Source organism: Vulpes vulpes, chromosome 4 (assembly GCF_048418805.1).
Source record: "Vulpes vulpes isolate BD-2025 chromosome 4, VulVul3, whole genome shotgun sequence".
Lineage (NCBI taxonomy): Eukaryota > Metazoa > Chordata > Mammalia > Carnivora > Canidae > Vulpes > Vulpes vulpes.
Window position 1 is genome coordinate 24,641,899 of NC_132783.1, and position 13,384 is coordinate 24,655,282.

Consider the following 13,384-nt stretch of genomic DNA (forward strand, 5'->3'; position numbering starts at 1 on the left):
ATAGGATTTTGTCACTGCTTTATACATCTAAATCAGTTATTTTCCTAAGTTACAACCCAATATTTTCTGGAAGCAAAATTTTAGAAAATAAGTAAACTTTTAGAAAGTGGGTTACTTTGAAAACTATCCTAGTTTTAAAGATGTAACCTTTGGTATCACAATGTTAGGTATTAAATTAGGCCACAAAGTAGGAGTTTAGCCCTCTGTCTAGTAGTATTTTAAAATCTGTACTCAAAGTACAATGGAAAGCATCACTCTATGTTATTTATTAGAGAACTTGGGTTTCTATATATTTTTATCAACTCTGAATTTTTCATAGAAGTCTTTCACAGTTTTGGTTAGATCCAAGGTTTATAAACAAAATGTGACCTATAACTCTTCCATATGAAAAAGAGCACCCCACTGTGTTCTTTTTGCATTACAGGCTTCTCTCATACAGTTTTTGATCGAAAATTGCCTGAAGATATTTGGCGAAGACATCACTTCTCTCTTGGGAGAGAATTCAAAGAGTTGTCATAACAATGGGAAGGCTGCAGGTACTGTGGATAATTTAATAGGCTTTAGGGAGACACAGGCAGCAAGGTTGCCAGGGGTCATGGCAGATACTTAGCCCTGCTCTGGAGCCCAGAGCATGCCCAGGGCAATGATTCCCAGCTGCTCCTACTTCTGAAGGCTGGCTAGCAGGTCAAGGGAGGTTTCACACTGTTGGAGACCCACGAAAGCATAGAAACTTCAAGACGTTTTGGCAGTATTAGGAGATAGCATGGTATGATACAGTGTTTGGGGATATTTTTAAACACAATTTTAAATGGATCCCGCATCTATATTATATTTTGTATGTGGGTAAGCATATAATGCATAATTATTTATTTCTACTTATAATATATAAATCTGCTCTGGTTGAAACCATAGCACGGGGCTTTAATTCCTGCTCCATTCTCTTTTTGATCAATGGCTCTTGAGGCACCACAGGATTCCAGTGCTCTTTAAAATGAGTTGAAAATAACCAGCATCATTGAGAGAAAAGGACTTGACTTGATGTCAAACAACTTCTCCAGAGTACAAACTCCAGTGCCCCCCGTTGATCATCTACATGACCTTTGACCAATTACTCTAGCTCGGTATCACTTTTTTCATGCCTAAAATGTGGATAAAAATAATGCCTAAATCTTAGAAGTGTTGTCAAGATTCAATAACATAAAGGATGTAAAAACGTTTCTAAAACACAATTAATAGAACTAGGAGAAGTTCCCCTGAGCCTAGTGCGAGTATTATTGGAGCCTAGCAAATCACAGCTCACTGGCAACACCCCATTTTTTGTAAATTGGAGTTTAGATTCAAAACCTGGAGACACATATCATCAATCCCTCCATACTTTTGACATGTCTTCGTTTTACGACATATACCTCATTGTGTTGAGGGAAGCTTTTGGATAATCCATGTCATCAGGAATTAAGATGAGTCTAGTACCATGTCTGAGAATATGCTGGTGCAAGACAAGTGTTTGTTTTTCATGTCGTCCGTGACAGAAAATCAAACTGTTGAATCCAAGCCAGTGAGAGTGATAGTGATTTCCAGAAGAGCACAACTGCAGAATGCTACCAAGTCCCCATGTGGTCCATCCACCTACATGTCTACAGTTTAGTAAGGCACTGAAGACTGGAATCTCCATAATGACCCTTGACACTTCTTTTTCTGTTTTTTCCAATGAATGAGAAATGAACCCCTTCCAAGACCCAGCTATTTCCATTTAAAGTTTTTTCCTTGGTCCCATATATTCATATTGAGGAATCTTCCACAAATTATCTCCCCTTTTCACTGCCTACCATATCCTATGACCTACTTTTTGAATTGTATTGTACTGTGTTGTGTTGTATACTTTTATATGGATAATAAAAATCATTCCATTGCTCAGTAGGTTAGACAACCATTTCTTTGGTTACGATTCACATAACACTTCAGTGGAGACTCATCTGAGCAGTTCTGGTCTCAGACTGGATTTGAAACCAGAGGATTACTAATCTCAGCCTGATTTGCATACAAATCCTTCTGGCTTTTAAAATCATATCTGACAGCTGAACCCACTGATCACTCCAGTAGAAGACAAACGTCTACAGGTTCAGTGTCTCCTGTTGCATTGCAAAGACAGTAACTGATGGCAGGAAATTCTGACCTTCAATCTGATCAAGTCCCAAGGTTGAACCATCAGTCTGAACGATAGGAGCAAGAACTCATCAATGCCATGAGGACCCTCTTAGCCACATTAGAACATGGAGAGTTTTACACAATAAATGACTCAGTTTCCCTCTTCTAGCCCCTACAATGAACATGCTGTATAATGGCAATGGTGAAAATAAGGCTAAGTGAATTAAAACACACTAATCTCCCTTCTTCCTTAGATTCAGACCAGAAGACCATGAAAAGCACTGCTTTCAGAGACTCGGCCTTTTGCCAGCGCATTGGACCGTCCCAGAACAACCAGTGCACAGCTGTGCTGTCTGAAAAACCAGGAGAGCTCTTTGGAGTTTCCCTTACGGATATCTTTGATAAGGACATCTTGCCCTTACCCATACTGGTAGGTCTCAGTTTGGTCGTTTTTTTTTTTACCTTCCTGAGGAGAAGGACCGCGGAGGGGCCAAGTGTTCTCATGCAAACCAACCCTCAAATGGATAAATCATTAGACATTCCCTCGCTTTGGCTGAGAAGCTTTGCTAGTGTCATTTGATTTACCTACTGCAGAGTCATTTGGCCAATACAGCAGAACAACGTTTTGTCCCTTCCACTTGTTTCCACCGAGACCCATGTAGGCCTGTTCAGATCAGTCAAAATGGACTCTGTGTGCATGAATCATCTTCACATTCTGCTGTTGTCTTCCTGAACTCACAGTAGTCTCAGGTCTCCTTCAACGGAGTCTACTTAATCTAACAACTGAAAACATCTTACCTAAGCATAAAGACTCATCCTGAGGCATATAAGAATCTGCTAATTCTAAAAGAGGATGTTAAATGACAGCCACAGAGTTTGCCCTTGTTATCTCAAATCGGTGTACTGAATTGTCATTGTGGAAATTTCCTGAGTACCCAGGACCTCTGCAACCCTGCACTAGATTTGGGAATGTTATCCAAGGTGTGAAGAAATTGACCACGTTAGTTCCATGCTTGCTGCTTCCCCAGTCCTTGCATCACATCCATTTTAGGGGGTAGCTAGAAGTATCATCCTCCCACTTTAAAAATGAATTTGAAAGCTTTCAGTACAGTTCACATTTGCCCCAGGTCACACAAATGATCAGAAGCATAATAGGTTTCCGATCCCTTGGTCTATCAGACTCCAGCCCTTATTATCTTTCTACACTGCAGGGAGAGGACATGAACATAGAGCAAAGGACAGTGAAAGACTCATGAAGGAAATGTAATCAGTTAATAAGAAGAGAGCATTTGAGCTTTTTTTTTTTTTAAGGAAGAAGGGAAATAGAGATAGTTGCAATGGAGGATACAATCACTTAAAGAAGAATCAACAAATGGGAAATGAGTATGGCAAAAAGATTTCCATACTTGGGGAAGTGCATCTATGTAAGGGAATAAGGAATCAAGACTGATTCCACAAGGAATCAGGCGAGGATTCCACAAGGCCTTGAAACACGGGAGTTCGATTTAAAAGGGTAAATTCAATGAGAAAAAAATCTGATTAAAATAAGTGATTACAATGTTTCAGCGTATGACTGTCAGGTGGATGTTGGGTAGAAACTATAGGGAGACATTGATTAAAGAATCTAAATTGACTTTAGTCCTTCCAGCTCTAACACCGTATACCATCACATCGCCTAGCTCTTTCAAAAAGGTAGCAAGCTTTTACTCTGGGCTTGGGATATGAAATGCCATATACTCTTCTTTTTTTCTCTCAGGATATGCTGTCCTTTATCAATGAGAAAGGACCACTCACGGAAGGCATATTCAGAAAACCAGGTAGTATAAAGGCATGCAGAATCCTAAGGAAGAAACTAAATTCTGGAGACAGAGTGAGGCATTACAGCAAATCTGTTCTTGTGGTAGCATTTGTTTTAAAGGTGGGGAAAGTTCTAACTTTATCCGCACATGAGTAAGTCAAGCTGTGATTGGTGTCTTTCATTATGATTGCCCAAGGAGCGACATGGGCAGAACTGATTGAGAACTTCTCAATTCGGAAAACACTTCATGAATTCAAAATTTAAGGAATCTACTGTAGGAGTTAAAAGCCCAATACATTAGAAATACTTTCTGTTTTCACCACACACCACGCCCCTGAAGACTCCATGCAAAATACTAATACTAATATGATTACTAGTAATAATAAGAAATTTCAAAATATACACTGATACATACATAATGTTTACCAAAGCAAACATCCTGCTTTTGATGGCTTCTTCACCACACTCCTAATGAAGGCAGTTTCCAAAAGAAAAATCATATTAAACATTTGAAGATAGGTATGGAAGTTCACAATAGTAAGCAAATGTTTATTTTATGAGGAATCTAAAAAAGGCTCAGTGAGGCAACCAATCATTCTTAACCATCATTGTCGCATTGTCTCCTGTTTCTTAGTGCCTTTTACATTATAAGTCATGGAGGAAGGATTTCGCCATTTGTGTCTCCTTTCACCACATCCTAGCCATCCTTTAGTTAATGTTTGAGATGTCTATCCCACCATCCAAGGTTATAACGACATGGTAACCAGCTCTAGATACATGCCTGTTTTGATAAATCTAACTTTTGGAGTAGGTGCAAGAGACAAAAGTACTTTTGTATTCTGAAAATTCAGTAGAAGGACTCAAGAACTAGATTAATTTGGAAATTATACAGCTACATCACAGATATCCCATTCTATTGCTAAAATGGGAATGGAGAAAGAAGTGAGAACTAGAACAAAGAATTTAATCCATCTAGCTTGGCACTTGCTAACAGCTCTGAACAAAACTATGTGAAGGCAGTAATGATGACACTCTTAGAATCAAGGTCATATGTGGTCCTTCCTTGCCACATTTGGTCTTTCCTTGTCCCCCATTACTGTTTAACTACACAAAAGATACCAATAGTCTCTGACCACTACTACACTGGGCTAGAGTAAAACACACAGCAAATATATATATAGGCATCAAGACACAAGGAAAAGAATGATCATCCATTAGGTACTTGAATACCATGGTAAGTGTTGCCCTCTTGAAGGTGCACACATGGAATTGATGTTTCTAGCAAGACTTAGTAGGGTCTTTTCTATTCCCGTGTTATAGGCACAGGCTAGGAAGATGGTGACCACGTGTGCATAGAGTTCTTAGACATTTCTGAAGCTTTCCCTACTTAAAGTTGACTAATCTTTGTGGAGGAACAGACTCTGCAACCTTGGTCTGAATAGTATCATGTCAAACTATCTGGAGAATTGACCTACACTAGAAATGAATACATCCTACACTAGAAATGAATACATCATGAGTTTGCCATTAGATTCTCTACTTTTGTATAGTTCAGGAAAGGAAGAATGATGCAATTATGAGAGTAGCTTTTGTAGTAGTTTGCAGAAAAGCACACAAAAGAGCAAGTGCCCTATGATAGAAGGGAGCTTTGTCTTCCTTTCCACTGAAGGCTATGCTCTGCTTTGATGCTTTCATTTTTGTCAGAGAAAAGCCACACACCTGCTTTTGCACGTGCAAGTCAATGGAGAGTCAGAGCTTAGCCCCATGTGGGTCACAGTTTGGGTATCTATGAAGGAAGTAGGAATCAACTGAAGTTTTCAGCTAAGTGTTTTCTCTGTGATATTTCCAATATATATTTTGTATTAAATATACATATGTGTGTGTGTGTGTTTCTGTGTATATTTGTGTGTGTGTGTTTTTTTTTATCCACATAAGGATTTTCTTGAAAATATCGAAGGAAGTTTACTTTCATCGGACCTCTACGAAAAATGGCTTTGTGTTCTTGACGAAGTCACTGAGAAGGAAAAAATAAATGCAGCCCGGAGGTAATGATGCAATAATTACTCTACTCTGGTCATGGCTCAGAAATACAGCCAATATACTATTAGGAAAATATTGGCTTCCTTCTTGCCACTTTGACCACTAAAATAACATTCAATGCCAAATGGTTTCTTTTTTTAATAATATATTTAATTGTTATTTATTTGTGTTCAATTTGCCAACATACAGAATAACACCCAGTGCTCATCCCATTCACCCTCATCCTCAGTGCCCGTCACCCATTCACCCCTACCCCCCACCCTCCTCCCCTTCCATCACCCCTAGTTCGTTTCCCAGAGTTAAGAGTCTTTATGTTCTATCTCCCTTTCTGATATTTCCCACACATTTCTTCTACCTTCCCTTATATTCCCTTTCACTATTATTTATATTCCCCAAATCAATGAGAACATACAATGCCAAATGGTTTCAATTCTTCTCACCCATGGAGGCCAGTTTCAGAATACAGGCATGCCTTATGGCTATTATTGTACTTCTCCTGACCTTATTAAGTAGACTCCTAAGCCGTTGTACAACTTCTCTTATATATGAAACTGGTAGACAAAAGTCAGTGGCCTAAGAGAGATGCCAGAGCATCAACAGCCCGGGTATAACCTTCAGTTTGTCAAACATTTAACCAGAGAGGGTTAGCTCAGAAATTGAATTCAATAAAACATATTTCTATACGTTAATGCCTGGAACTCTGCTACAGCAGGTTGTATACTGGATCTAGAGAGATGTTCTCTGCTCTCCGTCTCTATACTTCAAGCTGCTAAGTGCAATGACTTGCCTTATTCAAAAGTGCATCTTTCTGATTTAGGCTTCTAACACAGCTGCCAAAAGCGAATGTTGTTCTCTTGCGATACCTTTTCGGCGTGCTCTACAACATTGAGCAACAATCCTCATCCAATCAGATGACAGCTTATGATTTATCAATGTGTATAGCTCCAAGTCTGCTTTGTCCACCCATTTCCTGCAGCTTTGAATTGGAAGACAACTTGATTAAGAAGGTAGAGAGATCTCTCATATGTGTCCCCTGTGGTTTAGAATCCATGCTTTGAGTCTGAAATGTGTAGTAGTAAATTCGAAGGAACAGTTCTGAAAAGTGCACATCTTCATTGCCTTCCTTGGAATGGCAGACTTCTTTATCCTACTCTGGTGGAATATGGGAAGGGGTGTTGTTAAATTGCGAAATGCAGAGCAGTTGAGTTGCTTCTTTCCCATCCAAGAGATTCAATACTAGACTCACTAAACAAAAGAGAGAGAGAGTGGCATAATATGATAGAAAAGACCTGGGCTTCGGAGTTTGACAAGCCAAGGTTCAACTCTCAGTCTGATCCTTGAGGAGGGAGATTGGAAATTTGGTCAAAGCCATGGCTTCCTCATGACCTCATGGTAAAAACCCCCAGCTCCTGTGGTTCTTACTGGCACATCCTAGGTAACTCGGGCACTATGAGTGCCCATGGCTCCAAACACATTGGCCTTGCTCTGCAAGTTGTGGCTCTTTTAGAAAAATACTTGGCTACAGTTTTGCCTCTGCTACATCCGACAGAAACTAGTGAGATATTACAAAACATCCTAATGAAGCCACACATACCTAATAAGATGACAGCTTTTCCCCAAGCTCATGCTGAGAGCCAGCATTCGGCAAAGCAAGACATGAGTAGGGACTGTGGTTAGACAGACAGACATGTTTTCTCTCCAGACTTGTGATTTTTACTCAAAAACCAAGCAAAAGAAAACATCAAAAAAGAAAAATCCACAGGAATATCCACTTTCCAAAAAACATTCTTCCCTATTTTAGAAATGGATTTCATAGGATTTCATGTATGTTTTACACATTTTAATGAGATATTATCCTAAGTTACAACCCAATATTTTCTAGAAGCAAAATTTTACACAATAAGTAAAGTTTAAGAAGGCAGGTTACTTTGAAAGCTGTCTTAGTTTTAACGATGAAACCATTGGTATCACAATGTTAGGTATTAAACTAGGCCACAAATTAGGAGTTTAGTCCACTGACTACTAGTATTTTAAAATCTGTACCCAAAGTACAATGGAAAGTATCACTCTAAGTTATCTTATTAGAGAACTTGGGTTTCTATATATTTTTATCAACTCTGAATTTTTCATAGAAGTCTTTCACAGTTTTGGTTAGATCCAAGGTTTATAAACAAAATGTGACCTATAACTCTTCCATATGAAAACGAGCACCCCACTGTGTTCTTTTTGCATTACAGGCTTCTCTCATACAGTTTATGATTGAAAATTGCTTGAAGATATTTGGCGAAGACATCACTTCTCTCTTGGGAGAGAATTCAAAGAATTGTCATTACAATGAGAAGGCTGCAGGTACTGTGGATAATTTAATAGGCTTTAGGGAGACACAGGCAGCAAGGTTGCCAGGGGTCATGGCAGATACTTAGCCCTGTTCTGGAGCCCAGAGCATGCCCAGGGCAATGATTCCCAGCTGCTCCTTCTTCTGAAGGCTGGCTAGCAGGTCAAGGGAGGTTTCACACTGTTGGAGACCCATGAAAGCTTAGAAACTTCAAGACGTTTTGGCAGTATTAGGAGATAGCATGGTATGATACAGTGTTTGGGGATTTTTTAAAACACAATTTTAAATGGATCCCACATCTATATTGTATTATATATGTAGATCAGCATATAATGCATAATTATTTATTTCTACTTTGGTTGAAACCAGAGCATGGGACTTTTATTCCTCCTCCATCCTCTTTTTGATCAGGTGCTCTTGAGGCACCATAGGATTCCAGTGCTCTTTAAAATGAGTTGAAAAGAACCAGCATCATTGAGAGAAAAGGACTTGACTTGATGTCAAACAACCTCTCCAGAGTATAAATTCCAGTGCCCCCATTTATCAGCTATAGGACCTTTGGCCAATTACTCTAGCTCTGTATCACTTTATTCATGCCTAAAATGTGGATAAAAATAATGCCTAAATCTTAGAAGTGTTGTCAAGATTCAATAACATAAAGGATGTAAAAACATTTCTAAAATGCAAATAATAAAACTAGGAGAAGTTCCCCTGAGACTAGTGTGAGTATTATTGGAGCCTAGCTAATCACAGCTCACTGGCAACACCCCATTTTGTAAATAAAGTTTAGATTCAGAACCTGGAGACACATATCATCAATCCCTCCATACTTTTGATGTCTTCGTTTTACAACATATACCTCATTGTGTTCAGGAAATCTTTAGGGTAATCCATGTCATCAGGAATTAAGATGAGTCTAGTGCCAAGTCAGAGAATATGCTGGTGCAAGACAAGTGTTTGTTTTTCATGTCGTCAGTGACAGAAAAACAAACTGTTGAATCCAAGCCACTGAGAGTGATAGTGATTTCCAGAAGAGCACAACTGCAGCATGCTACCAAGTCCCCATGTGGTCCATCCACCTACATGTCTACAGTTTAGTAAGGCACTGAAGACTGGAATCTCCATAATGACACTTGACACCTCCTCTTTATTTTCCCAATGAATGAGAAATGAACCCCTTCCAAGACCCAGCTATTTGCATTCAAAAGATTTTCCTTGGTCCCATATATTCATATTGAGGATATCTTCCCACAAATTATCTCCTCTATCTTCAATGCCGACCATATCCTATGACATACTTTTTGAATTGTATTGTACTGTGTTGTGTTGTTTCCTTTTTATGGATAATAAAAATAATTCCATAGCTCAGTAGGTTAGACAACCATTTCTTTGTTTATGATTCACATAACCCTTCAGTGGAAGCTCATTTGATCAGTTCTGGTTTCAGCTGAGGTCACCTGTGCACTTACAGTTAGCCTGCAGCTCCTGTCGAGCTAACCTAGGTTTCTGTGTATTGGCGCTGGCTTTCAATTGGTCCCCATGTCTTCCATAAGATAGCTTCTCCTCCTTTCATATGGTGGAGGAAGATTACCCAGAGGCAAGAGGGACTTTTCAAGAGTTAATGTGGGAGAGGACTGTGCAAAGGACCACGCCAAAGGTGGTGGTTTTCAAGACAAGGAGGCATTATTTCTTGAGACCACACATCATAAAACTCACAGCAGCACCACTACCACACATATCCTTTCCTTCACTGGCTTTTCATCCTCAGTTCTGTACACCAGCATTTCCTAAGGGGTATTCCAAGTAGGGTAGGAAGTATCTTTGAAATACTAATTTTTTTTTTACCTGAGATATTCCTTCCCTCATCCTGCTTCCTACCTTAAGCTGCCATCAGAGACAATTAAATCACCTCCTCAGGGCATAGAAGCAAGAGGAGAATATGAGGAAAAGGGATCTCCATGTTGCTTATGAGTTTTACAGTGTTAGCTTTAAAGGAAACAGAAATGATTCATGGCATAGAGTAGAAGATTTCGGTGGCAATCTCACGGGAAAAAAGCCTAAAACCTTGGTAGGTACATGGGATATCTGCACCATTTCCTGCATGGAAACCAAATGGAAGCAGAAAATCCTCACAGAATAGTGAGCTGACATGTCTAAGAACTATGGGGCCCTCTATGTCCATGCAGAGTTTCTAATACCTCAACATGGAACATGTATCTCCATCAGTCCCAGAATAGTATGGAAGAAATAAAAAGCCACTGGGTGTGAAAGACATGCCTCAGCAATAAGAGTACAGGCCAATTTCCCAGGACCAGAGAGCAGTTTGGACACCTCAGCAACTATTTATATACATCAATGACACAGAGCAATTAGATAAGTGGCACTTCACCATTTTACAACTTGTCCTGCACCAGAAGACTCCGGAACATAGACACACTCATGGGGGCAATTAAGAAAACCTAAATCACTACCAGTCTCAGAACAGAGAATCAAACTAGGCATCAAGTGAGCTATTTAGAACTACAGAACTGTACATTTCTGAATCATGCCAGCGTGTAGACGGGGATTGCTATCAGTGCATATAGAATATATGATCCATGCATTGTTTTCCCTTTCCCAGGAAGGGTTCCCTTGTGAAATAGGTCTAGGAAATTCTTACTTTCCCAGTTTTCTTCCACATATATTTCACATTATTCGACCCTTTTGAAGCGACCCCATTCATTAATGATCCTGGGAACATTTATTGCCTTGTGCTGAATAGTATCTTATATATTTAGTTTAACTTGGTGTAGACAGCATCATTTACGTTAAAGTTGAGCAAACCAAAGCTTTAAAATGCTGAGCTTGCTAAGTCGCAGAACCAAGATGCTTCTGGTGCAGTGCTGGCCCCACATGAGTGGAGGTGCTGATGCACGTAGTACATCCCAGAAAAGCCAAGTTGCCCAGCGTTTAAGGTTATTTGTTGAAATGTTCCTCATCTTTTTATCCTTCGACAGCTTGGCTCATCTGTTGACTCTTAAAGCAATCGGTTATTTAAGCAATGTTAAGGTATCTTCAAAGGGAAACATTCACTGCTGAGCAGTAGAAATTTGAACTCAGCTTTTCACTGCTGATCTCCTTTTCTTTGGAAAGTTCTTCCTTCAATAGGGAATGTTGAGTAGTTGAAAATCATCTCTGGAAACTGGTGGTCTATAAATGCATTCCTAACCTCTTATTGTTTTGCATTTTCTATGTTTTCTTTCAAGCCTTGTACTTGTGTGTAGGTGTATATATACATGTATGTTTGAGTGTGTGTGTGAGGAAGTGTGTTTCCACACTTCATTGTGGCTTAGGCTCTTTGCAGTAAATGTTAAACCTATTTAACCAAAAACATCATCTATGGGTGGGTTGGTGGGGTATGACAAGAGAACACAGCCACCACATAGCCAGCATGTGATGACTACTTCCCAAGGACCCTGACTGCAGAAAGTCGTCCTTGAAGATGGCCCAGAGCAGAGGAACCAGAGAAGTAGGGGTCAGGCAGATTGTGTCCTGAGAGGCAATTCCTTTGGATGGTAGAAACTTGAGCACTCAGAAAGCCAAGGAGAGAATCTGAGGCTGAGGGGAGCCTGGCTGTGAAAGCACAGGATTACCAAACTCAGCTTGATTTGCATACCAAAAACTTATAGCTTTTAAAATCAGAAAAAAATAAAAAATAAAAAAATAAAATCAGGTCTGATACCTGAACCCACTGATCACACCAGTAGAAAGCAAACATCTACAGTTTCAGTGCCTCCAGATCAGTGTAATGGCAGTAACTGATGGCCAAGGAAATAATCACCCTGAGTCTGATCAAGTCCCAGGATTACCCATCAGTCTGAATGTTATTGGCAAGAACTCACCAATGCCATGAGGATGCTGTTAGCCAATATCAGAACGTGGAGAGCTCTGCACAAGAAATGACTCAGTTTCCCTCTTCTAGCCTATACAATGAACATGCTGTATAATGGCAATGGTGAAAATATGTCTAAGTGAATTAAAAAAACACTAATCTCCCTTCTTCCTTAGATTCAGACCAGAACACCAAGGAAAGCAGTGCTTTCACGAACTCGGCATTTTGCCACTGTGCTGGCACTTGCCAGAACAACCAGTGCAGAGCTGCACTGTCTGAAAAACCAGGACAGCTCTTTGGAGTTTCCCTCACGGATATCTTTCATAAGGACAACTTCCCCTTCCCAATACTGGTAGGTCTCAGTATGGTCTTTTATTGCCTTCCTGAGGAGAGAGACCTCGGAGAGGCCAAGTGTCCTCATGCAAACCTACCCACAAATGGAGAAATCATTAGACAGCACCTGGCTTTGGCTGAGAACCTTTGCTAGTGTCATTTGATTTACCTCCTACAGAGTCATGAGGCCAATACACAGAACGACGTTTTGTCCATTCCACTTCTTTCCACAGAGACCCATGTAGGCCTGTTCAGATCAGTCAAAATGGACTCTGTGTGCATGAATCATCTTCACATTCTGCTCTTGTCTTCCTGAACTCACCTTAGTCTCAGGTCTCCTTCAATGGAGTCTATTTAATCTAACAACTGAAAACATCTTACCTAAGCATAAAGACTCACCCTGAGGCATATATTAATCTGCTAATTCTAAAAGAGCATGTTAAATGACAGCCACAGAGTTTGGCCTGTGTTATCTGAAATCGGTATACTGAATTGTCAGTATGGAAACTGCGGAGTATCCAGGACCTCTGCAACCCTGCACTAGATTTGGGAATGTTATCCTAGGTGTGAAGAAATTAACCACGTTAGTTCCATGCTTGCTACTACCCCAGTCCTTGCATCACAGCAATTTTAGGGGGTAGCTATAACTGTCATCCTCCACACATTATAAATGGATTGGAAAGTTTTCAGTACAGTTCGCATGTGCCCCAGGTCACACAATATATCAGAAGCAGAGTAGGTTTCTGAACCCTTGGTCCATCTGACTCCAGCCCTTATTATCTTTCTACACTGCAGGGAGAGGACATGAAGATAGAGCAAAGGACGGTTGAAAGACTCATGAAGGGAATGTAATCAGAGAATA

At 40.0% G+C, this 13,384-nt stretch overlaps 1 protein-coding gene across 1 annotated transcript in view; it reads left to right on the top strand.

Moving 5' to 3' along the window:
• Positions 1–12,536, top strand: part of LOC140598727 (rho GTPase-activating protein 20-like) — a 49,645-nt gene extending 37,109 nt beyond the window's left edge. Inside the window, exons 14-19 of the mRNA XM_072757254.1 lie at positions 425–536; positions 2,400–2,575; positions 3,902–5,988; positions 6,801–6,990; positions 8,221–8,332; positions 12,366–12,536. Of these exons, the coding sequence (XP_072613355.1) occupies positions 425–536; positions 2,400–2,575; positions 3,902–4,099 (486 nt within the window). The 3' untranslated portion in view covers positions 4,100–5,988; positions 6,801–6,990; positions 8,221–8,332; positions 12,366–12,536. The remainder of the gene's footprint in view (positions 1–424; positions 537–2,399; positions 2,576–3,901; positions 5,989–6,800; positions 6,991–8,220; positions 8,333–12,365) is intronic.
• Positions 12,537–13,384: the final 848 nt, after the last annotated feature.